The sequence below is a fragment of the Stylophora pistillata genome, chromosome 6 (assembly GCF_964205215.1).
Source record: "Stylophora pistillata chromosome 6, jaStyPist1.2, whole genome shotgun sequence".
NCBI lineage: Eukaryota > Metazoa > Cnidaria > Anthozoa > Scleractinia > Pocilloporidae > Stylophora > Stylophora pistillata.
Genome location: NC_142524.1, coordinates 15,265,155 through 15,290,044, shown reverse-complemented (window position 1 = coordinate 15,290,044; position 24,890 = coordinate 15,265,155). Strand labels below are relative to the sequence as shown.

Sequence of the window (24,890 nt, the reverse complement as noted above, 5' to 3'; positions counted from 1 at the left end):
CGACCCCACCAGCTCTGCTGAATACTCCCTTGTGTTTAAATTAAGTGTTCACTCACTCAATAATTATCAATAATATAACTGTGAGCAATCTTCATTGAATCAGTTTTATTCACTGTTTCATGTACATAAAGAATTGGATTCTTCATAATATTGACAAATGTTGAGCAAACATTTAAAACCCATATACAACAAATCCATTTTCAATCTCCTGCAGTCTGTCTTTACTGCTTGAACTGACTTGACTGTGCCATTTTTTGTTGCCGGCGACTTTGAGCAGCCAACTTTTTCCTTTCTATCTCTTCCTTAGAGTATTTAGCTGTCTTGGAGCCTCCTTAAAAGCATGCAGTAAAAAAAATTAAATCACTTATTTATGAATATCAAGCTTATTTATTAGAGAGAACAATGACCTATAACCAAGCAGGGAAAATTTGTTTCTTAATCAGCTCCATCACCCTGGCACCAGGCACAAGCAAATCTACTAATTATGAATGAATATTTGACCAACAGAAACAGGCAGAAAGTGAGCAGCTAGTATGGACAAGTAGTGAATCAAAAAGTTGCAAAAAGTGAACAAACACAGTGGGAAAAATTCTACCACCTTAACTTTTTCCTCAAACCCCATCTGCTGGCAGGTCTCCATGGTGGAAAATAGACACCCACACTGAGTTAACATTTTCATTTGCTGGTATGTGCATTTCATTGATTCTTACTTATGATTGACTGAGGGATATGTATGTAGATACCATCACCATCGACACTTTATCACTTCTTTATTCTACAAAACAAATAGATTCCATATTGGCGTGGCTCTCAACAGTAATGGCTCACAGAAGATGTCAAACTGTGGTAAGAACATCAATGACACTCACCCACCCATCATGGGTAGCTTTTTGTTCTTGCCACATTTTCACATAATCTGAGATCCACTGCTGAACAGATGCACAGCAACATAGATTCTATTTGTTACGTAAAAGCACTCTTGAATAAATGTTATCACACAGGAAATACTCACCCAGTGTACTTCCTTCTGATTTATTTCTCTGCTGCATCCTAAATTCCTGGTTTTTATTGTCAATCTCTGGGCAAATTGTCGCTTGTTGTACCACTCTCTGAGGCTTTGTTTGCAGTGGGGTGTCACTGGCGGTAATCTTTAAATCATTTTTATTTTCTTGAATAGTTGTGAAACTTTTTGTCTGCACAGTACTGCTGCTTTGAATAGAAGAGTGATGCACAAAGGAATAGTCTCTTTTTCTTGTGCTTTGTACTTGCAGTGTGGGATTATTCTGTAGTCTAAAACATTGGTCCTTTGACCTGGTAATGTCACTCTTGTCTTTCACACAAGCATTCCCTCTGCCATGCAAATCACCTTTTTTTCCCTCATTGACATTAAGCATATCAGGTTTTATGTACAAATGTGACACTCTTCTAACAGTTGGAATGGTAACCTGCTGGGATTTTTCAACATCCTCAAGAGCAGTCTGAAGAATGTAGTCATCATCAGTGTCATCATTAACAAAATCCCAACTTTCTGTACAAATTTTATCAATGGTATCTACATTTGCATTAGTTCTGTGGCTTTTGGTAAGCAGTGGCAGCACCAACTCACTGTTTTGCTGAATATCTCCCCCACTGTCCAGGAATTGTGTGTTGGTCATGACTTGTGTTTCTGGAATGGCACTTTTCAAAACAGGAATCTCCATTTGACTGAGAATCAGATCATCTTCATCGGAGCCCCAGTCATCAAAGAACTCTGAGCTTTCAGATCCCTTTACTTTTACACCTTGATTTACATCTTCAGTGTCCTGGCAGGCTTTTTGATGTAACTTGCTGCAAGAAAAAGAGGACAAAAAAGGCTGTGTTGTACATACATACATTATGTTAATTGACCACTCCCCATGGGGGCTTTTCAGGGTCAATTGCCACCCAGCAACCACCCCAGGGGAGGACATCCATCACACAGTAATCTCATGCGTGGGAAATTAATGTCTCCTACCCCTAACCCTGCAGGAGACGGGACCTCCAATTATTCGTCCCTATCCGAGAAGACTAGAGTATCTAACCATTTCTTGATATAGAAAGGTAGCATATTCTTCTCACTTGTTTTAAGACCTTGAGTGTTGGTCCAGCAGGGGCTCGAACCCTCGACCTCCTGCACAACAGTCCAGCGCTTTATCAATAGAGCTAACTGGGAGGCGGTCTATTAAGTGGACCTCCACTTAATAGATTTACCAACAAAATATTTTGAGTAAAGCTTCATGTACCTTAAAGTTTCTGAACTCTCCTCTCTAATTGTGGCTTCCTCTTCTGTAAAGGAAAATAACCACAACGATTCCAATAACAACAACAACAGTAATATTAATAATAATAGCTTCATAAGAAATCCTAAAAGAAACCACTACCATAATTATAATCATCTTGAAAAATGAATTTGACAAAATGAGGTCTTCACAGCCATGCTATAAATGTTCTCAATGGATTCAAAATCCCCATTTTAACCTGTTTTCTCTGGTGGAAGTACAAGAAGTTCAAGGTCCTGTTTCAGAAGTTTCATCTTGGATTTGTTGCATTTCCGAAGAAGCCGTCTACAAAAAAGATATATTTCATTATCCACTTATAGAAAAACAGGCAGAAACAAAATCATAATGAATAGAGACCAGTCACAAAAAATGGCAATGACACCACTTACCTAGATCTTCGGGATGGTGTCTGGAATTCCTTGATCTTCTGCCCACTACTTCCATCCCCTTTCACTGAAGCATTGCTACTGTTGGCCTGTGCTGAGGTGTTGTGTTCTCTGGACATCCAGAATGCTAGCAATGGTGGATTTGCTTCTGGCGTACTACCAGACTGACAGAAAAAAATTTCTTTAATTATAGTTTGTACCCACCTATTAGAGCAGCATATACCAGTGAAAGACCCAAAGGTACCTGATGTCTTAAACTGATAAGGTGTGCATACTCTCCATACTGTTTCTCCATACACTTCCTAAGGTGCTGACAAGGAGAATTTGTCAAACAATCGAGAACTTCTTGAATGTTTAAGGTGATGTTGTACTTACAAATTAAATGACAGCCACTCTTAGGGGTAAAAGTAAAAAGTAGATTTGGTTAAAAGTATGTCTATTAGTTCAAATGTTTGCTGTTAGTCCATCAATATACACAAGCTGATTGTCAGCCAATAGAGTCAATTAATGACCACCAAACACTCAGCCAACATAAGTTGATATCTAAGTGTAGATAACTAAGAGTCAGCTTACATCACCTCACTATTGGTCAAATGTCAGTTGACCTATGACCATCAGTTGATGCTCAACCAAAACCTGATCATTTTGTAGCAAACATATTTCTGAGTGACCTACCTGTAAGTATGGACCAAGACTGAGTAAGGTTACTCATACTTACAGAACAAAAGATACTAAGAATGTGGCCGAGGAAATAAAATAAGTCTTATCCAAACACTGCCCTGCACTACATTCACCTTGTCAGCCAACTTTTGTACCAAATCTGAAATTTCACCTCCACTGCTGCTGCTGTCACTTCCATGGTGTTTCTTCCTTTTCCCTATTAAATTGACAGAAAAATTTGTTATATGTACACAGTCTATTTATTTTAACACATTCACATGCAAATTATGAAGAGGCTTCTCTCTGGATTGCATGAGAACAGGTCCATACCAATGAAAATTTGAGAGGTTCTCAGTGTTCCCAATGAGCCAGGGAGTAGTGCAATATTGCAGTTGGGTTGGTTAGATGAACATGGATCAGGTATAAATTGGAAGAGAACTCAACCAGTGCGAAAAAGTAAAAGCCTATGTTTTTTATGAATGTGAAATTACTTTTTAGAAAGTTGTCTGTTCATGGAATTTTTTGTACCATTGACTTGTTTTTCATTCATGTTACAGTTAATAACTGTTCACCACTTAAAAAGGAGGTAAGTTTCTGAAAAAACTGTGGCTGCATCAGTGGGGGTAACAAGGTAATTTGGTTTTATCAACTTAGTTGAAATTGTAAATTGGCCACCATAAAGAGTTAAAAAGCTGATGTTTCAAGCATTAGCCCTTCAACAGAGCAAATGATGAAGGGCTAACATTTGAAACATCAGCTTTTTAACTCTTTAGGGTGGCCAATTTACAATTTCTACTAAGTTGACAAAATTACCCTGTTCAAAACTTACACACACTATTTTATAAGCTTGCAGATTGAACAGTTTACCTAACAGTACATGTAGAAGGGAAAATTTAAGACTTAGACCGGTAATCACTTTGTATTGAGCCTAGTTTTCAGTTAATGTTTCTATGTTGTATAATCCATTACTATGAATGAGACACTTCTTGGACTGAATAATTGTTTTAAATGCACTGCGCAGGTAGTTAACCATGGACGATATTGTGAACAACTCCATAACGAACCCACAACCTGTAACATACCCTGAGTAAATCTTGTAGGTGATGGAGAATTGTTGTCCCATACAATTTCAAGAGACTGATCCAACAGTGAGTTATTACAAATACTACCTCCGAGGCGACGAGGAGTTCGCCGTAGTCTACTTACTGGAGGAGACCGGCTGAGGGCTGAAAAGTAGATATAACGTAATGGTGAACGAACACCCAGTTTACAATTCAAACCACACATTCGCTCTAACGAAGGGCTGCCGCTCGAAACGTCCGCTGTAAAAACTCTTTATTAAGGCCAATTTACATCATCGACTCAGTTGATAAAATCAAATCATCTTTCGGGGCCATTGAGGTCCACCTTGTCGGCATGCTTTGAAGAACGAGGCAGAAAACAAAAGGATGCATTGTGATTCAGTGAGATGTAATTAAGAGGCCCTGTATTCTGTAGTTTTGCCCATCTTTCAAACCATACAGCTCCCTTGTATTCTGTATTCAGTCCATGCTCAACGATACAAGAGAAACACTTTTCCTTCGCTGGACAAAAACATTCACACTAGCATAATTTCTTTTGTCACTGTCGCTATTTCATACCGAGCATGCACCGCTGAACTTAAAGCAAACGACTTTTCATCAAATTCACTTCATTAATTGCCAGAAATAATACGTTATAAAAAAACTTTGGAAAACATTAACAGTTGAATTACGGAATTGCCTTACTATCAGATGAACTACCTGAAGTGTCGTGAGATCGTCCGGGAGTCTTATCGAGAGATCGTCGCTTCCTCATTGGAAAACATTCCGTAATATTCATATCACCGTCCTGTAAACTTTAAACTCCACCATAACTCGTCAGTGAAGGAACACGACCCGATTTACGAGAGTGAAAACTCACACACCTTCCATGGTGTTCACTTCCCTCCACAAAACATGGCGGCAAGTTTTCGAAAAGCGAGCCTCGATTTCACACAGAGTCCCGAATGGTGGTTTGTCGTCAGGATCACACTCGGAAAGCGTGATCACGCGCGGATATCGTGCGATACTGCCAATGAAGGGGAGGGAGAGAGGGAGAGAAGGGAAGGAAGTGGAATGGTGATGGACTCAAATTGTGAAAAAGAACTGAAGACAGAAAAGGTGACAAGGTCATAAGTGGTCACATATCATAAACCATAACCCAGCTATTACCATTCATCAATGGAGAATTTTTGCTTCTCCCACACCATTTATTTACTGTCCATGCAAACTTAAAAGATCAAAGAAGCAATCATATGTCAATCTTTGCCTTTGATAAAAAATACTTTATTAAGGGAAGAGTTAAATGTTACATAAAATGCTGAAATATGAATGGCGAACTTGACCAGTGGTGTGGGAAACTGTTACTAACACAAAGCATTTTGAGTATACCGCACATGTTATTGTTGGTTCTCAATGCACATAAGAAAAAAAATACTGTACATGGTAACTCTAAATTTGAAAATTAATGTTCATTCATTACTTCCCTTCCCTAATTTCCTTCACTGTTTCACAAAACAAACGGAATCAGAGCTTTACGAGACTTTGGATAATCTTCAAACTTTGTATGATACCATCTACAAGAAAGAGAGTGAAAAAATCACCACACTAATGTTGCAAACAAAGACGAAAACAAAATCGCCACATTTAATAACCAATCATCCACTCCATGGGCACACATGTTGGTCAACAGTCAGTTGGTTCATTGTCAATGATATGTTTTGGGCCTAGCTCAGAGTCTTAGGTAGCTCAGCTTAAAATAACTCTGAAAAGGGTCCAAAACATATTTATATCCAAGAACAGTTCAAAATGACTAAAATGAAACAGGCATGATTCCCTCTAACTCTGAGTTTTGTGCTTGTACACTCGTCAGACAGATTTAATGAAAAACATTCTTGTTGGCTAATTTATATTTACATCGTTCTATATAAAAAAATGCAGCTGCTGATTACAATAGGTTGTTGATATATAATGGGTGAGAAAAAGTGAAATTGTAATTTTCACTTTTTCTCACCCAGTATATATTATAACATAACCAAAGTAAAGCGCGCGCTCTGATGGGTCAGTTTAGCGCCCCCCATTTGCCCATGGGTGTATGCTGCTGACGTGAGCAAATGCAAAGACTATTTTTCTGCGCGCACTCAAGAAGCTAGAGTCGCTCTCGGCTATCGCCTCAAGCGACTCTTACACTTCTTTCGTGCTTAGCAACCTCCCGAGTGCATCCATAACTCAATAGTGTACACTGTGGTGTTTACCATTTGTTAAACAACCTATTGTAATCAGCAGCTACTTTTTTATATAGAATGATGTATATATAAATTATCCTACAAGAATGTTTTTCATTACATCTGTCTGACAAGCATGTAAGCACGAAACTCAAGAGTTACAGGGAATCATGCGTGTTTCATTTTAGTCATTTTGAACTGTATTTTGCTCTACACTCATGTGTATTGAGCACTTCCCAACAGCATTCGCTACAATTTCGCACAATTATATCCAAGAACATAAACTGTATTAAAATCACTATCACTTTGGAGGGCACTGATAATTTGATAAATAAAAACTAAAAAAAAATGACAACAAAACAATCTCAGCAAAAAAATGTTTAAATATTTTTTATCAAAACCCATAAATAAAGAATACATCTGAAACGCCAGCAGTTTTGCTATTGTTTAAATATCCTTTTCATTAATAATGATAAATCTAAGTAGAAAATAGATGTAAAAGTGCCATCTTGATGCACATACCTGTGATGTTGAATTGCTCTTGGGCCGATATTAAATGCAGCAAACAAGAAAAAGGCTGAGCTGGGAAGTGACCAACAAGCAATAGCAAAACCAGCCCATTCAACTATTTCACCAAAAAAATTGGCTCCTGACACATATGTGAACATACCTCCTGGAAGATATAGATTACATTTATTTATACAATAATCGATTCTGATACAAAGAGAAAACAAATGCAACAATATGGAAAAAACATCTTGATTTGCAAGACTTACAGATCACCAGTAACAACTGTGAGCAATTATTTTCGGTGATGTACAACCAGGTTGTGAAAAAATGTGGTGAAGTTTTATTTCGTGAATTTTTTGTTTGCGGGGGACCCGGCTCAAAAGTCCCGGTAACTTAACATGCCTGTAAAGCTGTTCTGTTTTCATTCAAGATCGGGATTTCAAATGTTTTGAAAATGATGCAATAAAACTATCAGCTAAAGAAACAAAAGGGACTGGTTTGGGTGCCAGAACCTGCTTTCCTATCCTTTAAAGTGCACCTCAACCCAAATTTTTTTTTTTTTGCTTAACGAAATAAGCTTATTTTTTGGAGTATTCCTGTGCAAAAATGTTTTATTTGCTCAAATCTTTAATTTTCTGTGTCCAGTCAAAATACGGAAAATCGCCGCCATCTTGCCCCACGACCGAGTTTAAAGAGCAATGGCTCTAGCGGGTAATGTGATGTCAAATCGAGAACACGAAAGTCTGCATTTCACACATTTTCACTTGTTTGGGAAGGTTGTCATCGATATTGTCCAAAATATGCCAACTAGGTGTGTTGTACGAGGAATGTATGAAGCGCGATACTCTCTTGCAAATTTCGTTCGTTGCTACATCCTCCTACAACACACTTAGTTGGCATATTTTCGGACAATATGGACACAACCTTCCCAAACAAGTGAAAATGTGCGAAATGCAGACTTTCGTGTTCTCGATTTGACGTCACATTACCGGCTAGAGCCATTCCTCTTTAAACTTGGTCATGGGACAAGATGGCGGCCGATTTTTCGTATTTTGACTGAGCACAGAAAATTGAAGATTTGAGCAAATAAAAAAAATTTTTGCACAGAAATACTCCAAAAAATATGCTTATTTCGTTAAGCGAAAAAACATTTTTGGGTTTAGGTGCACTTTAAACTTTGATTTAGAAATGGCTTTGGGCCCATTAAGTTACTGGGACTTCCAAGAAACGGGTCCCCGGTCCATAAATTCATTACTGTACAGACCCAAAGCAACATAGAATCCTTTTCTTTTTAACCCTCTCTACCCTTAAATTGGTATGCATATTCTCCACACTGTTCTCTATACATTTTCCAAGGTGCTGACAAGTAGAATTTGTTTAAGAATCAAGAACTCCTTTAGTTGATGATTATTTCCTTTATTTCCTTGGCCTTAATGTGTGATGCAGGGGTGATATTGTAAGGAGAAGTTATATACTAGTCACTCTCGGGGGTTAATAATAACAACAACAACAATCTTTACTTGTACTCCCTTACCTGTGTCAAGTTAAAAAACAATATTGAAAACAAATAGAGGACTGCCAGTCTGGAATAACGATAGGGGCTGGCAGAGCCAGGCAGTCCGTAAACAACAACATTAAATGAAAATAAATTAATGGTCAGCAAGATAGCACAATTACACACATAAAAAAAAGGAAAGGAAGAGGAAAATGTTATTCACACATTATCAGAGGTTAAAGGCTTAAAATAGAAAAGCAAACTGCTGTTAATGGTGATGTCATCTATGCATCTGGCCTCCAATAGATCATACTTAAGAACCAATCAAAACAGTGTAGATTAGACTTAACATATAATACCTCTGTTGTTGATGGTGACATCATCTATGCATCTGGCCTCCAATATATCATACTTAAGAACCAATCAAAATAGTGTATGATTAGACTTAACATGTAATACCTCTTGGAATCTTGTATCCTGTTTCGCCAGGTCTCCTTAAGTTGCGTAGAATGTGATCTGAATGGATATTGATGGCCATCCCAATGAAAAATATTGCCAAACCACAAACAAAGCGGGGACTTGATACGTAAGACATGTCATAACGAGCATATTTTGTCAAATATCTTGCCTGCATGTATCCATTCAATGCACAAAACATAAACGCCAGAAATGACAGAAACATAGGAGTCGGTTTCCCTCCTTTGATAAGCCAAGGGTAAATAAGCGACCTACAAAGAAATATCCAAAGGATGATTGAGTTATTTATTTTCTTTTACTATCTCTTTTCAATTCCCTAAGTATTTAAGGAGAATGTTATAGGTCAATCTCTGGGAGTTGCAGTGCGTGATCCCAGGGGGGGTACTCCCTTATAAGAGCTTAATGGGGACGTGCGTCCAGCCAGGGTATGTTTTTTGAGATTTTTGTCGTAAACAGGGTATCAAATTTATCATTTTTTGTCTTAATCAGGGTATCAATTTATCAAATTTTTTCTTAAACAGGATATCTTTTCTTGGAAGATAAACAGCAAAATTTTTACAAGCTCTAATTTCCCCACCCAGGAATATATCGAGTACCCCCCCCCCCCCCTCCGTGCGTGATCCCCTGTACAGAGAACAGAGGGGACATATGGACGGTATGCTAACCTCTGAGTGTAATGTAATAAAAACAACGATAGCAGAATCATATTGGGAGTCAATCCAAAGACATCTTTGCGAGCATACAAAAGCAGCAGACATGGAACGACGAAGGCTGGTAGTTCTTGAACAAACCATGCAACTCTTGCATCTACAGCAAAGCCGTACTTCCGTGTTGAATTCGACGAAAAGTACCGTCCATATTCGGCCTTAAGAAAGATAAGACAGACTGCAACAATTACCCCCGTCACCATCATTATCTTTGAGAGAATGAAGATGAGCTGGAGTTCCTCCAGCCCTTTCGCAAAGTCTAGGAGGGAAGCCATTTTCTTAATATGCAACTGTGATGAAAACCTGGGAACGAGTAAATCGCCCGGTTACTAAGTTTTGTGTTTTGCGCCATGGCGGGAAATATATTGGAAAATCTTTGATTCACAAATTTTGACCTTTTTTTAGCCATGAAGCGAGAGATTTACCAACAGATATTATCCATGATGCATATGTATGGTTCAAGGGACTGTTTAAAAACCATAGCTTTGCAGTTCCCCGGGTAAGCGTAACGTAAAGTAACGAGAAAAATAAACATCTATCGAGTCGCTACATAGAACAGCTGACCCCGTGCTAATCCCGTATCATGTACAATTTACACCGGTGCTATCCATCTTGAGGCGGGTTTCATGTCTTTTTAGGCTTTATGAGTATTTATCGGCCTAAACAGTATGGTTTTGAGCCGGTTTTGGTCTGAAAAAGGTATCAATTTTTACCATTTTGTCTTAAATCGAGTGTGGTTTTTAAAGGAACCACGAGAACGAAGAAAAGTGCTCGTCTTTTCAACTCCAACTGAATTGTCGGAGAAAGATGAGAAGTCAGAGATATCATGCTCAGGGCCGTAGCTAGCGTGAGGCAAGACGAGGCAATTGCCTCGTCTTGATTTTAGCCTTTTCCTTTTTTTTTTTTTTTTTGCACCAGTATCGCTCGGCAATAAAAAAGTGAGCTTCCACGTTTGCCCAAGATTGACTTTTCTTAAGAAAAGTGCCACGGAAAATTTCTGAGCCTCTAGATTTCAAAATTTTTTGGGGGAGGCATGCCAGACCCGAAACTTGCTTCGTCTTGTTCTGAAGTCTGGCTACAGCCCTGATGCTAGCTGAATTTTGAGGTGAATTTTACCACCTCAAAGCTTAATTACAGGAGCAAACCTGGCGTAAAAAAATTTGTATTTACCGCAGTGATTCGATTGGAATATGGGAAAGGTTTCCATATAACCCCATGCTATTCTAAAACAAAGCCGTAATCCCAAATTGTTTTTACCATTGTTTTCTTTATCCAAGAACTGTTTGCATATATTGAAGTATGGGGCTGTACCAAAATCTTGCTAGACTTGCTCTAAAAATGTACAAAGGAAATGGTTTCATGAATACAATTTTGAAAATGGCTATAGATTTTAAAGAATATGCAGGCTTCAGTTGTTTGAATTCCACTGGATTAATTTCTATCTGGGGGATAGCACAGTTTGATTTGTGAACTCATTTCTACTGGATAGCAATTTATCCCGTTGGCAGTGTTATCTGCCCTTTGAACAACTGGGCTCAGATCTGTAAAAAGAGTGCAGAAAGTGCCAGGGTTAGGCTGAAATAGGGACAGGATTTCAGTGAAGAGGTGAATAACACACCCTTATCAAGAATTGTTGGGAGAGCCCTCTGTTTTGAATTATCCACATAAATTCCAGTATACCCCAAGGTTTTCAGTCATACAAAAACTTTTAAGTCCCCAATAATACACACTACTCTACACTGTGAAATGGTATCACATGTTTTACAAAGATTCTTTCTGTTTCTTTTTTCTTTTAGTGTGACATATAACACTCTAGTTAGTATATACTCACAAGATTATCAGGTAAGTCTTATAACAAATGAGTAGTTATCCTTGGGGGACCTATATCTGATATCCTGTGTTGCAAGAAGATAAATTATTGGTATTTCTAAGAGTCTAAAGCTTAGCTCTGTATGGAAACATCAGTAGATACAGTGTGATCTAACCCTTGTACATGGAAGATGAGAGAGAAAAAACACTACAAGAAATTATTAAATTATTAAATTATTTAATTATTATTTAATTATTTAATTATTATTTAATTATTTAATTATTATTTATTTAATTATTAAATTATTGGTATTTCTAAGAGTCTAAAGCTTAGCTCTGTATGGAAACATCAGTAGATACAGTGTGATCTGACCCTTGCACATGGAAGATGAGAGAGAAAAAACACTACAAGACCATTCCCATGCTGTAGAATCAACCTGAAACTCTTTCACCTTCTGGAATGTTTGTCAACAGTGGTACATCAAACAATATCACTCTTTGCTGTTAAACCTGAAAAAGCAGAATGATCATCAGAATTTTATATCATACGTACTGAGATTTACACTGTGATGTTATATCATTCATGTCTTTGATTGGGTGAACAATCTATTTTCAGTCATTTGCTTCCAATCTTTGAAACATGTCAGTCAGTAAGGTAAAATCTCAGTATGTATGATAATGAAATGAAAACATCGCACCATGGAATGTGCTTGAACAATTTTTTTTCACTTGTTGGGATGCAAAAAAAAAATCTCTTGTTGGCTGCACTCACTTTTTGGGTTTTTATTGTTATTATTATTATTATTTATTATTATTTATTATTATATATTGCAACTTGTAAATAAAAATCACTTGTGCACACATTGCATGTAATAGTCTCTATAATTATTTGCATGCTCATTTTGTCATTACTAATCCCACTAGATATCAGGACATGTGAGAAAACCACAAAGCCTAAAACTATGTAACTGTGAGTCGCTGCACAAGGCTTAGTAATCTTAAGCTGGATTGGCCTGTTACTCCTTTCCTTACCTGGCGACATTCCAATATTTGCACTGTTAACACTTTTTTTAAGTCTCTTTTAATGGTATTGTATGGTTCAGTGGTAAACTGTCACTATCAGTTGATTTTTGTATTTTGTAACCTAAACCCTTAGTAGAAAACAATGTTTAATCACTGAGTAGCTGTTTATCATCCATCAACTGTCATAAAGATATTTCTATCATCTTCAGTACCAGTTGTTGAATTTTTTGTCTGAATGTATTTTTTTCTTGGCGGTTTACTGTTACAGAAAAAGACAAGAAAAAACCACCACAAGCATCATAAGCCAGATGTGATGGAGACCTATTACAAGAGGTGTGGCTGAAGATATATTTTACAACCCATTTATTGTGTTTTTAGAGCAAAATGTGAATACTCGGCAAAGTGTTAGATATATAGTGCTTTCAGGACAGTGAAGTATTTGTAAATATTTTGCAAGGTACCTGAAATGGTTCTTCTGAAGAGAGCCTGTATGATTAAGGGTTTTCAAAAGCAGCTTGCCCCCTGTTATAACTAATAGATACTTCCTCAAAATGACTGGCTGCTCTGTGAAGAAATTCTTCTTTACTCCCATAAGTGACCAAGACAGAATTTCTCCTTACAAGTTATCAATAAAATATCCTGAAGAGAAATGATGAGGATAAATATATCTTATTAGATGTTTTGTTGTGTAATATCGCTGAGTATTTTTATGAGTTGTGCCGTATTTTGACGAACCCGTAGGGCGAGTCAAAATACAAATAACGAGTAAAAATACTCATTGATACTACCCAACAAAACGTCTAATAAGTTATTTATTATCCAACACGCCAAACTGTTATTTCAGTGTGGGCGAATTTTGCGGATATTTATTTACGGGGAGTGCGTGACAGAAGTATGTAAAGCAGAACGGAATTGGCGCGTTGTGTTGCTGTTTCTATTTTCTCCATTAAATGAAGAAATTTTCTGGTCGTCAAGCTGTTTTTCTTTGTTCGATTCATCTAATAAACTTGGATCTATATTTGCCAGCCATTCTGACTCTTCGTCATTGGAAATATGATTCAAATTGTCCGCCATTTTTTTTTTTCATAACTACAATCCAATTCTTCGCTTGTGCAATGCAAGAAAACCTGTTTAACTGGTACTGTATAATAGATGAGTACAAGTACGGCATGATATTTGTACTTGTCTGTGGCATTATTTGTACTCGTCTAAGTGTAGTTGGATAATAAAGAATAGTACGAATTAGGGGATTATTAGTTGATCCAAAACAAAATTCCCAGAACTAATACCATAAGAACTGTGTGGCAGACGGTAAGGAGAATTACCAATAAGATCTAGTAGTATAAGGGTAAAGTTAAAGGTGGCAAAACTGCCGCCTACTTGCATCCACAGCTGTAAATAAGGAAGCATCCTTGCCCAGAGCTCTCTAACATGCCTTGTTTTTCTAATAATAAGTTCCATTCTTAGTTTTATGTCTGGAAAGGTACAGTAATTTACCTCATCATCTTTGATGTATCAGTTATTGTTTCAAGTTAAACCTCATTTTTTCTTCTAAAATGTTTCAATTGTTAGATATTTGTCAGGTGTATCTCAAGACTCAGGAGAGCCTGTATTGTTAAGGATTGCAGAAGAGGTACGGGTATCTATACATATCAAATTAACAAGGGTAACTCGCATCTAATTTCTACTTACAATATCCCCTCTGAATCCAACATTAAGCTCACAAGAAGAGAGGAAATGATCACCAACTAAAGTAGCTCTTGATTTTCAAATGTCTGTGTTAAAAATTCCCATTATTATCATTATTCCCATTGTTTCAGAATCTAAAGATACAACATATGTTATGAACATGGTACTGTTGCCAAAAACTGTCCACAAAGTGGCATCTAGAACTTGCCAATGATGGAGAAAGTGTCTATTTACATCATACTCGTGTCTTTTTTTTTTGTTTTCCAATATTTCCATTCTTTCCTGAGGAGGTTGAGCTTTGTTTTTTCAAAACATCAGGTTGATTTATCACATTCTCTTCTGGCAAGAATAGTGCTTGAAAGACATCTATCTCACACTTGTTACGAGGGACAAAATCGTAAGTGCAGCGTTTTGTTTCTGACAGTATATATAAACCGTGTTTTGCCTTCTTACCTCTAGGAGTGACTAGCACCCAATTTCTTCTCACAATATCACCCTAAATCAAACATTGCAGTCGCAAGAATAACAGAAATCACCACCAACTAATGAATCTGTTGATTGTTAAACAAGTTCCCCTCGTCAGTACCTTAGGAAATATAGGGAGCAAGTATGGGAGAGGTATCTGGTCACTTCACTCCATGGTCATTTCGCCCCCAGTCACTTCGCTCCAACCAAAAGTCAGTTGGCTCCATAATCAAAGTCACTTCGCTCCATACAAAAGTAAATTCGCTCTTGGAGCGAAGTGACGGGGGGCGAAATGACCGTAATTCTATGGAGAATATGCTTATTGATGCGATGGGTTGATGAAACCTTAGCCCTGAAACTTTGATCCTCATGTCCGTGACTTGGATTTTTTAGTCATGGGAAAGTGTTACTGCAATTAGGCGAAATCTGAGGTCTGTGGCTCGGAAATTAACAACTCTGCGTCTTTCATATAAATATAATTAAGTAAGTAAGTAATTTTATTTAACCACATATCGCATATGAGCTATAGCTCGTTTAAATGCAAATGTGGAAACCCACCCATCCCACCCCAGGGGAGGACATTCATCACACAGTAATCTCGTGCGTGAGAAATTAACGTCTCCTACCCCTAACCCTGCAGGAGACGGGACCTCCATTTATTTGTCCCTATCCGAGAAGACTAGAATATCTAACCATTTCTTGATGTTATAAAAAGGTAGCATACTATTCTCAATTATTTTAAGACCTTGAGTGTGGGTCCGGCCGGGGCTCGAACCCTCGACCTCCCGCACAACAGTTCAGCGCTCTATCCGTTATTCACTTTAATCCTGATTAGCTGACGGTGGTTGAAACTAAAGAAAATAGAAAACGGTTGCAATAGTTGCACAATAGACAACTGAAAGAAATAACAAACAACACGGCGGAAAGAGGACCATAAAGTACTTACACTGTGACGGCGACAGAAACATTACTAAACTGTGCTTTGAGAAAACGAGAAAACAGTTATATCACATGATAAAGTTTGCAGGCAGCACAGAGCGACATAAGGCAGCAACGGAATGACAAAGAAAAGCGCTAATGAAACAAGTGTAATTACAAAGAGAAAAAGACTTAAGTAGATGAACTCCAAACACGCAAAAAGAAAAAAAATCAATAAGAAAAAATGTCGCACCTAGAACTTACAGGAAAGTTTACTTTTTTCTGTTCTTTCTCAGCTCCAAGAGGTGTCGTGAGCCAGATGATGAAAGATCCTCTGTCTCTCATAGAGGACAAGACACTAGCTACTGAGGTGCACCAGGTAGGATACCATAAACAATACAGCAGTCAAATGTCGGGCATGCGCGTGGGGATCCATCCTGGCCGGCCACGCGCCAGTTTCCCGCGCAAAATTTCAAAGAAAAACAAAAAAATAAGCGAAAGCAAATTGAAACGTTCATAGAAATTTGTAGAAGGAAACAAAAATAGTGAAAAATGAAAACTCAAGACAAAGCTTTTTCAAGTATTTGAGCATTGGCACCTCGGACGAAGGGCTAAGCTCTACAAGTCAGTTTTAGAAACTCTCTACGGTGGCTAATTTACGTCATCGACTCAGTTGATAAAACCAAATTGTTCTTCTACTCCCCCACCGACGCAGCACCACAGTTTCTTTAGAAACTTACCCCCCTTTTATTCATTCGCACGATTATATCGTTGCACATATACTAATGCCCGTGTGTTGAATTCATGTAGAGTTTTACTTTAAAACAAAGACTAAACAACGTATTTACCTTATGCCTCTCACTTTGTTTTCCAGTGTATACTGAATGATCCAAACTACGGGCCCTTGGTGGACAACATCAAACGGTATCCTTAAGATGTTAGGAGACAAAGAAAAGCGGGAATGAAAGATGGCATTTGAAGTTGCTCTCCGTGTAATTTAACGAAGTTTGAATGTAAAATACATGTATTTAGAGTACTTAAGTTTCAGTCTTTGTCAGGGACAAGACTTTTTAATTAGTAAGGTGTGCTGCGTTTCCTGGAGTTTCCCTTAACTTATTGACAGTTCTGTCGGTTACGAGTACGAGTTAATTCTACGAGAGAGACTTGAAAATCGAGGCATTCAGTTCCTTGGTGAGTGATAGATTAATCTAAAAGTGGAGATATTGAAATGTAAACAGGTACAGATATACGAAGTATCACTGATGATACTAGGTGAGCGGGGCCTGGTTTCGATTCCCGGATATGGTGTCGCATGTAGGTTGAGTTTGTCGTTGGTTCTCGCCCTTGCTCCAGTTTCCTACCCCGCAAAAAGAAAACAACCTTCCAAATTTCAATTCGATCCGGAGACAGAGGACAAGAAGAGTCACCTCGTGGAAAGTCCACAGCTAATTTCTCATTACTCTTTCCATTATTCTCGTTGTTTTCAGGGTTTCGTGCTCCAACTCCGCTTCCCAGTCAACTCAAATGGTCGAACGGCTTGTAACCGTGAAGGGAGTCGAGGGCTTGGGCCTGAGACCGAACTTTCATTAAGGGTCTCAGGACTTAGATGATTGGGGAGAATTAATTGAAAATTACTTAACATACAATTTTTCCAGGGCAAGGATCACAAACTGTTCTTGCGTTTCGTTTATTTTCACTGTTCTGGCTCTCTCAATGCAAATAGCAGGACACCTAGTGCATGTTTAAGTAAACTATTCGCCCTTGTTTGACGAGTGTGATACCCTACAGGTGTTGCAATGAAAAGACTTTTTGTGCCTTTCCATCTTAAAAATACCCGTACAAGAGAGCTTGCAATAAATCAAAAAGTAAATGAAAAAAAAAGACACTTTTTTTAACAACTGAAGGCCAATTTCGTCAAGTACCTAAACATCATGCCGATCACTGGGTATTTTGCCTCGCAGTCTTCTTCGGAATGTCACACAGTCCTTGTGGAGCTCAGTTGTATGACATATCTGAGAGAGAGACGGATTTTCCTGATAATTTCCTCTTCCTTTCGTTGTGTAGGTGAAGATGACTTGAGAAGTCGTGGATACGACAAAACACCGGACTGCAAACTGGAAATTCCTATCGGTATGTACAAAACCAATCGCAACTTCGTTATCTGCGTTTCGTCTGTTGCTTTACCAGTACACGCCGAACGAAAAGGGTAAAATAAAATGCTGGTAAATTTAGGATGGCAAAAATTCTGTTTCCTTTACCACCAAGTGACCAAAAATGGGGATATTAGAAAATCCTCCGCGTATGAAACTCTTTACGGCCAGTCCACTCGGCATAACTCGGAGTTTCAAAGGACAAGATCGCTCATGTAAGATGCCCAAAAAGAAAATCTGCAAGGAGAATCGTCTGTCGTGTTGCTTTGGTTAATTTTGGTTTTTAAGTTTTTGTTGCCTTGTGTTCAGCCATTGTGCGCCTTTTTTGAGGGTGAAATTTGTCTGAAAGTGGGTGTTGACTACTCAAGCTCCGAATATCCTTTGCTATTCACTTCTGAGCAACTCGCGCATGATTTGCGACTGAAAAAAGTGTAGCCGTTGCAGGAATATGTGAATGAAAATCATCTTTTTGTGCTATATTATCTCGCTGTTTTAGAATGTAGGAAAACAACTATTTACCTCAGTGTTGGAGGCTAGCGCCACCTCCACTTCGGCGAATAGTTATTCATTATCAACTGAGTTGACGATGGAAATATGCCACCACAAAGAGTTTCTAAAGCGCTGTTTTGTTTAGAAATTTACTCCCTTTCTTCGTGTCTTATTTTCAGCTGTAGACGGTTGCGTGATTAATTGGATTGAAAGCAAAGCTTCGTTTGGCGATGAGTACAACCACCAGACGTATTTGAAAGATCAGTTCTGGAGTTACTGGAACAGGTAAAACGATGGACGTTAGAAGACGTACGTCGCGATCCTTCACTGTTTTTGTTAGTTTGTTTTCGATTCTTCTTGTTGGTTTGTGTCTATTTCGTCTCGCGCAAAACTTTATTCACTTTGGAAAGCCTAGAAGTTAAATATAAACTCGTGGAGATAGGAAAATCCTAAAGAGACTGCGAAGGAGGCACTGGACTAGCGTAATGTGTGTGCTCAGACATTTTAACATCTTGTGTGTGGCAGCTGTGCGCGTGGCAGGTTCTGTTGGAAAGTCGCGTATTGGGTATTTTTGTTGGCAGTTTGTAAAACCCGTGTAAGGCTCTGGTGGTGTTTTGGCCGATTATTTTTCGACGTTCTTTTGTAACCAGTTACGGGACGTTAAGAGACGATCACAGACAAGGTGAGAATGGGAAATGTTTATGGATAGCGGAGAATACTGAGTAAGGATTGTAAATGACAAACTTGAAAACTTGAAGGTAACTTTAGATTGCACCTAACCAAGAGACCGTGATATATAAAGAGAACGTTAGACTATCGGCAGCGACTTATGGAATAAGTTATTGAAACCCCTGCTACACCAAATTCCGCTCTACCTCTCCCACCGTATTCTTGTGAGTGTAAAAGATAGTTCTGTATCCATCTCCCATAGCGGTGCAGTATCGCCATCGTGCGGATTGATAGCCCCCTTTTTTCAGCACTTCTTTTAATTTCTTCCAAGAAGTCGGGAGAATTCAATTCGAACTCTGATTGGAGAAAAATTAGATTAGTTTTCAATCAAGTATCAAAGTGATCCTGGAATGCTTTGGTTTTGCTCTACTTTGCTCTGTGATTGCCGGTAATCTAGAAAATTTGCGCGTGAAAACTGCTCTAAAACACATTGCAGATGATGGACCTAGAACATGTGGGCCAAACTTTTGTGTACAAACCGCAGCGCAGTAATGAGGTATTATTTGTCTGGTTTAATTTCGCAGATTTGGTCCAGGCATGGTGATTTACTGGTTTGGTTTCATCGATGAACTGGATTGCAACCGAGAGCGTGGAATCATCTTAAAAGATGACTTCCCGACAGATATCATTACCCTAGAATCCTTTTTAGAAACCTCTTGAATAAACAAAGGTAGATAAGGGAAGGAAGAATCTTTGTGGATTGGAGAGATCGAGGTTTGCCAAGCTGCCGTCGATTTGAACCAAAAAAAAAGGATTTTGGACGCAGGGTGTGTTAGCGCACGTCTCGCGTGGGTCACGCGCGTGTAAATCGGGACTCGACAGCGAAAGCACGATGCTTACTCCATGATTCACCTCCCGTGCCTGCTTCAAGTTGTGGAGTTCTAGATTGTAATGCTGAACTGTAATGAAGCTGGCATAGTACTTCTATAATACCTAAAGAAAAAGTTACACAATTCTAGAAGTCCAAATCACGGTTTCTGTAACATGAAACAGTTAAGAATGTTGGTGCTCTTCTTGGACGAGATTGAGAGCCGTAAAATTTCCCTGAAATTGTTACGGTATGCACCTATACTGGGTGGAGTCGGTAACCATCTATACTCCTGGGTAGAGAGAGGCAATAGTAAAGTGAATTATCTTGTACAAGAGTTGAACATGATGACCTCTCGAGAGGTCTTCCCGACCGTGTTGCTCCAGGGTCACTTACATCTAATTTGTCCTCACAATATCATTCCTGAATCAAGCATTGACGTCACGAGAACAAAGGAAGTAATCACCAACTGTTGAAGCTCTGTAAATACCACAAGAAATGCATATAGAAGACTACGGAGAATATGCTTTTTGACGTTAGAGTGTAAAAATCTCATTGGGTTGCTTACTCCCTCCCTCCCCCCCCCGCCGCCCCCCCCCCCCCTTTTCGGCTCAGGAAACTTTTTGTTAAGTTTTTGATTTTGTAGCCCAATTCTAGACCACTACATGTTCCCTAGAAAGGTTTTCTTTTCTTCTTTCTTTTAAGAATAAGCTACAGTAATGACTGCGAAACAAGCAAATTACAAGGAAGGTCCTTACGCTAATTACATTACAATTTAACTTAGGGATTTCACGTTATTTACAAATACATGTTGTACTTTTTTTTTTGTAATTAAAAATAGGTTTTTAAACTCAAGTTACACTTTTATCCTTATTAATTTACAATTTTAATCTTATAAAGAACCTGATACCTCTCAAAGAACATCTAACTTGAATTGTTACTACAAGGGTAAACAGAGATGGACTCTGTCAAAGGAATCTGTTCTCGTGCGCTAACTTGCTTCTACTACACTCTTTCGTACTCTCGGTCTCCCTCGTTTACCTCTGCTTGCTGTGTTTCTGCTCGTCTGTGATATTTCATCTCGACCCATGTTCCTCTCAGCCACTCTAGCTTTATAACCTTGAAATGTTTCGTTGGGTCTTAGAAGCAGGGGTACATATTGGACTTCCTGCGGGAGCCTCGATTCGTTTGGGTCATTGGAAGGTGATGTTATGGTCCGTTTCTCTACCAGAACGTAGAAGCCTTTGGATGCGAGATACTTGCTAGCGTAATCGTTTTTGTGGCTGCTGAGATCTAAGACTAGTCCTGGTATAAATAGAAACAAGAAAATATTTTGAGACGTATTCAGCGAGACTTAGATAATTGGACTTTTGATTATTGCATGACTCATTGGGAAACGTTGTCACCGGAATAAGTTTGCGTAAAACAGATTAAAATGTTTTGTGCTCGGAAGATTTGTCAACATAAATTGTTAACATTTTAGAGTTTAATTAGGGCAGTTTTCAGTTGTATCGAAAGTGATCCAGGGCTCCCTTTCTGGAAAGTCCCGGTACGTTTTGCCCGAAGCCATATTTTCAAATAAAATTGTAAGGAATAGAAGAGCAGTTGTAAGGAATAGAGGTAGAGTTCAATACCCTCACCAGTCCATTTTGTTTCTTCCGGGCCCCAGAATTGATCTGGTTTTGCTTTACTTAGCTCTGTGGTCGGCCAGAAAACTCGCGCCAGTCTCTCAACCAATCAAATGCAAAACTAAAACCAATCCCACTTGGTCAGTGGCGTTTTTCCGTGCTTCAAGCGGGTTGCCAGTTTTAACTTTGAGTTTTCAGTGGTTAATGATGTTAACCTTGGTTGTGATTAGTAGTTGTGATTACCTTGGGTTTGGTTTTTCGACACTTCATCGAAAACATGCTCTTATCAACTCCAGTCCTGTGCCGGGAAGATTGTATTCGCATGTGCTTTTTGTCGCCAAAAGGTGCAAAGAGCAGTGATGCATGTCAGCGGTCTTGTTTTCGGTTTGGACGAGAGGCCCGCTAAACAGTAGAAATAGAGTTTCCTTTTTCAAATTTCTGTGGTGTAGTTTGGACGTAGGCTTATTTGCGGCTTTTTTTTATGACTCATTCTATGAATGATTTTATTTGAGATTAAGTTGTGATCAAGAGAAAATTATGATTTTCTCTTGTTTTGATTCAATGTGTGTGTCTTTCCATCAAGCTGGTGAGTTGTAAACGTGCGGTGAATTCTTTTATCTTGCCTTTTACGATTACTTGACTCAAAGCCATCATGCTAATTCGTGCATTTATTCTGAAGCTTTTAATTGCCACTTCTGCTATTCGCTGATATTAGCCAGAACCATTAACCGTTAATTGTTGAGTCTGCTTTTCGTCGCTGAAAGTGCCTTGAGAAATAATTGGTTATTATTGTAGCCGGATAATCCTGGATTTTTTTCTCCTTTTCATACATAATCCCCTCTTTCGCGCCCCGTTTATTTGGTTTGTTTGTATAGTGATTACAGAAAAATTATTGTGAAAGCAGTTGAAAGATTGCCAAGTCTGTTACAATACCTAAGGAAAAAAAATACAAGTAGCTTAAACTTAAAGCAGTAATGGAAAGTCTTTGGGCCCTTATTGACATTATTAATCACACTAAAGCCTCTTGGATCTGCTATTTGCGATTTTTTTCGCAAACTACTTAGTTCTTATGTTGTCCATCTTAGTTTCAAGTAATTATAATTTCATTTGATTGTTATTTTGGCAAGGTTGCTTTGCGATGTTAAGCATGGAGTTGTTGCACTCTGCGGAACTCTTACAGGGTGGAAATACACGCCTCCATGGCAACTTTACGGATCTACGAAGATCGTTCTTAGAAAATAAACAAGATTTTCCATTCCTTACAAAGATTAGCCCGTATCATGTAAAGAAGTCCATAATTCTCTCTCGCTTTGGACCGTCTTTTTTTTTCTTCACGACACGGAATGAAAGAAAAAACAAGCTTTTTTGGCGGAGTGCAAATGTTTTCATGGCTTCTTGTTTTCAGGTTGATATACCATAAAAGCTAGCGATGTTATTCTGTCGAACCCTCTGGTTAACATTTAAAAGCTTCTAAAAACAGCTCGTGAGAACAATGACATTACTACTTGCATTTCCCTAACAAGAAAACCGCACATTCGTCACATGCTTCAGTAATTGCATTGAAGGCGAAATTCAAAACCTGATATTTATGTTGTCTGTATAAATCCACAGAGTCTCTTCGTAATCGAAAGGGATCCTTTTAATTTTCCGCTTCTATGTCAGTCTTCATTTTTTTGGAAAAAATGAACAGTGATTTACCATGACGTCTGCTTAGAATCCTGTTTTTGTAGGATCAGAATTGATCTAACGCTGTTATTAAGTCCGAGGTCATTTTAAAGTTATAGTTCTTTTTGCTCAAATTACCTCACGGTTTTTAATTCAAAGTGAGCCAACTTGTTGCTGCCTAACCCAAAGAAAAAAAAATTGAACGACTGTCGGTTTTGGCGCATTTCCAATTAACCTCCTCGCTGCTCTAATTGGAAATATTCATCTAAACGCTTCCTTATTTGAATTTGAATTAAATCAGATATTCATTATGTATGTCTATCCGGCGATGCTTAAAAGCTCTATTGAATTCGCTTCATCTTGCCGTCTAAGATTGTTTACTGTAAAACCTTCAGCCAAAGCCATTCTGATAATTTACCTGTTTCGTCGCTCAAGTCCAGAACTCTGTCACTATCGCCATAACCGCAGCGCTCTTTTATCGAGTTCAGTAGATTTACCACGGAACAGCTTGGATTGACAAGCAACGACTTCTGATCTCCGTAATAAATCGTTACAAACATGTTTGCAAAGCATGCATCGACGTCGTAACGAAGTAAAACAACCTCGCATCAACCCTTAAGTTTTTCGCAACTTGTCCACTACGGCGATGGTGTTTTGGCCGCGTCACAAACGCCACCCGAGTGATGTGCTCTTTTGCTTCAGACACGTTGACGATTGATTTCTTATTATATAAAGTACTTGCTTTTTTTTTTTTCGCATAAATGGATCTTGTCCCATAGTAACGGGCAGGTGATTTGAAGTAATATTCTTGAAACAATTGAATGGTAATGACTCAAATGAGGCATACACTGTATGATCGTGACCGTCCGTTACGCATTCGTTAGGGAAAGGCGAAGTTTGGTATTTGCAAATGTTTAATACGAAGCCCTCAAATTTGAAAGATATTCGTGTTACTTATTCCACTGTCGTTAGAAAGCGTGATAGAACCTAGAATTTCTTGTCACACCCGTGTAAGTCGATCGCCATAGCAACTTTTGCATTATTGTCACGCAAAGCTCCTTGTTGCGTGATGATCGTACAAAATTTTTTCCAACCTCGGTTCCAGGGCCCACTAGTTCCTCCACTCAGATACCCAGTAAACGAGGAAGGATTGTTTCTGCAGAAAAGCATTTGTCAATAAATTGAAATGGTCACAACATGTCTCATCAATCTGAAGTAAAGCAAATAAAACCTTAGGCTTGATTAATTAAACGAATCCTCTGGAATTGCCCCAAGAAAGTAAAAGAAACTGCTTATGCTAGACTCATGCTATTACCTAGGGTACGCAATTGCCTCTAGGGACTCGCATTACATTAAAAAAATGTTGCTATGAGAGGATTCCAGAGAAAAGTAGCTGGTTTCTGTCTTCAGAAATACAACCGAGAACTAGGATGGGGTACGCTAGAAACAAGACGAATGAAGAACAGAGGAACACAATGTATAAAATGAGTGATAATCTTACAAACATTAAAACAGAAAAATATTGATTGTCTCATAGAAAGACCAGAACATATAGAAGCCGTAAATTCAAACTTATAATACTAAAAGCTAGTAAAGATATTTTAAGCTTTGTTTTTTTTTCCCTAGATAGAAGTGAGTGGAATTCTTTACCTTCTGAACCGGCAGAACTTCCAAAAAAAAGTTCCAAATGTCCAAACTATTT

The 24,890-nt window shown here is 38.4% G+C and overlaps 4 protein-coding genes across 6 annotated transcripts; 1 reads left to right on the top strand and 3 right to left on the bottom strand.

Moving 5' to 3' along the window:
• Positions 1-90: 90 nt before the first annotated feature.
• Positions 91-5,523, bottom strand: LOC111320978 (uncharacterized). Its single transcript, XM_022923728.2, has 8 exons — positions 5,125-5,523; positions 4,426-4,569; positions 3,478-3,560; positions 2,687-2,847; positions 2,497-2,582; positions 2,262-2,304; positions 1,013-1,827; positions 91-331 (listed from the first exon to the last, which is right to left on the bottom strand). Exons 1-8 carry the CDS (start codon positions 5,201-5,203, stop codon positions 222-224), a joined length of 1,521 nt encoding a protein of 506 aa, XP_022779463.1. The 5' UTR covers positions 5,204-5,523; the 3' UTR covers positions 91-221.
• Positions 5,524-5,672: 149 nt separating this feature from the next.
• On the bottom strand, positions 5,673-12,404 carry LOC111320981 (3-oxo-5-alpha-steroid 4-dehydrogenase 1). Of its 2 annotated transcripts, XM_088763089.1 has the most exons (7): positions 12,077-12,404; positions 11,647-11,710; positions 11,073-11,147; positions 9,774-9,973; positions 9,091-9,359; positions 7,149-7,299; positions 5,673-5,978 (listed from the first exon to the last, which is right to left on the bottom strand). In XM_088763089.1, the coding sequence occupies exons 3-7, from the start codon at positions 11,073-11,075 to the stop codon at positions 5,912-5,914; spliced, it is 690 nt and encodes a 229-aa protein (XP_088619215.1). In that variant the 5' UTR covers positions 11,076-11,147; positions 11,647-11,710; positions 12,077-12,404; the 3' UTR covers positions 5,673-5,911. The 2 variants fall into 2 exon arrangements, with proteins under 2 accessions (XP_088619215.1, XP_022779468.1); XM_022923733.2 differs by lacking the exons at positions 11,073-11,147; positions 11,647-11,710; positions 12,077-12,404 and having other exon boundaries at positions 9,774-10,090.
• Positions 10,113-20,750, top strand: LOC111320979 (CDAN1-interacting nuclease 1). 2 transcript variants are annotated; one of them, XM_022923729.2, is made up of 11 exons: positions 10,113-10,314; positions 11,612-11,657; positions 12,916-12,980; positions 14,220-14,280; positions 14,655-14,733; positions 16,016-16,098; positions 16,594-16,643; positions 16,843-16,910; positions 17,784-17,849; positions 18,538-18,643; positions 19,612-20,750. In XM_022923729.2, exons 1-11 carry the CDS (start codon positions 10,223-10,225, stop codon positions 19,745-19,747), a joined length of 852 nt encoding a protein of 283 aa, XP_022779464.1. In that variant the 5' UTR covers positions 10,113-10,222; the 3' UTR covers positions 19,748-20,750. The 2 variants fall into 2 exon arrangements, with proteins under 2 accessions (XP_022779464.1, XP_022779465.1); XM_022923730.2 differs by having other exon boundaries at positions 18,538-18,667; positions 19,612-19,750.
• Positions 20,564-23,940, bottom strand: LOC111320976 (uncharacterized). The gene is made up of 2 exons (XM_022923725.2): positions 23,607-23,940; positions 20,564-21,200 (listed from the first exon to the last, which is right to left on the bottom strand). The coding sequence occupies exons 1-2, from the start codon at positions 23,746-23,748 to the stop codon at positions 20,887-20,889; spliced, it is 456 nt and encodes a 151-aa protein (XP_022779460.1). The 5' UTR covers positions 23,749-23,940; the 3' UTR covers positions 20,564-20,886.
• Between the last annotated feature and the right edge of the window lie 950 nt (positions 23,941-24,890).

Excerpts from the sequence above, each read along its gene's own strand:
- LOC111320978 (XM_022923728.2), bottom strand. The coding sequence starts at position 5,203 with ATGAATATTACGGAATGTTTTCCAATGAGGAAGCGACGATCTCTCGAT. Across the intron at positions 3,561-4,425 it reads ACCTACAAGATTTACTCAGG|GGAAAAGGAAGAAACACCAT; the intron begins GTATGTTACAGG and ends TCAATTTAATAG. Across the intron at positions 2,305-2,496 it reads ACTTCCACCAGAGAAAACAG|AAGAGGAAGCCACAATTAGA; the intron begins GTTAAAATGGGG and ends TTTCCTTTACAG.
- LOC111320981 (XM_022923733.2), bottom strand. The coding sequence starts at position 10,090 with ATGGCTTCCCTCCTAGACTTTGCGAAAGGGCTGGAGGAACTCCAGCTC. Across the intron at positions 9,360-9,773 it reads TTATTACATTACACTCAGAG|GTCGCTTATTTACCCTTGGC; the intron begins GTTAGCATACCG and ends ATTTCTTTGTAG. Across the intron at positions 5,979-7,148 it reads AGAGCAATTCAACATCACAG|ATGGTATCATACAAAGTTTG; the intron begins GTATGTGCATCA and ends TCTTTCTTGTAG.
- LOC111320979 (XM_022923729.2), top strand. The coding sequence starts at position 10,223 with ATGAAGCGAGAGATTTACCAACAGATATTATCCATGATGCATATGTAT. Across the intron at positions 14,281-14,654 it reads TGTTAAGGATTGCAGAAGAG|GTTGATTTATCACATTCTCT; the intron begins GTACGGGTATCT and ends TCAAAACATCAG. Across the intron at positions 16,644-16,842 it reads TTGGTGGACAACATCAAACG|TTCTGTCGGTTACGAGTACG; the intron begins GTATCCTTAAGA and ends ACTTATTGACAG.
- LOC111320976 (XM_022923725.2), bottom strand. The coding sequence starts at position 23,748 with ATGTTTGTAACGATTTATTACGGAGATCAGAAGTCGTTGCTTGTCAAT. Across the intron at positions 21,201-23,606 it reads GGACTTGAGCGACGAAACAG|GACTAGTCTTAGATCTCAGC; the intron begins GTAAATTATCAG and ends TATTTATACCAG.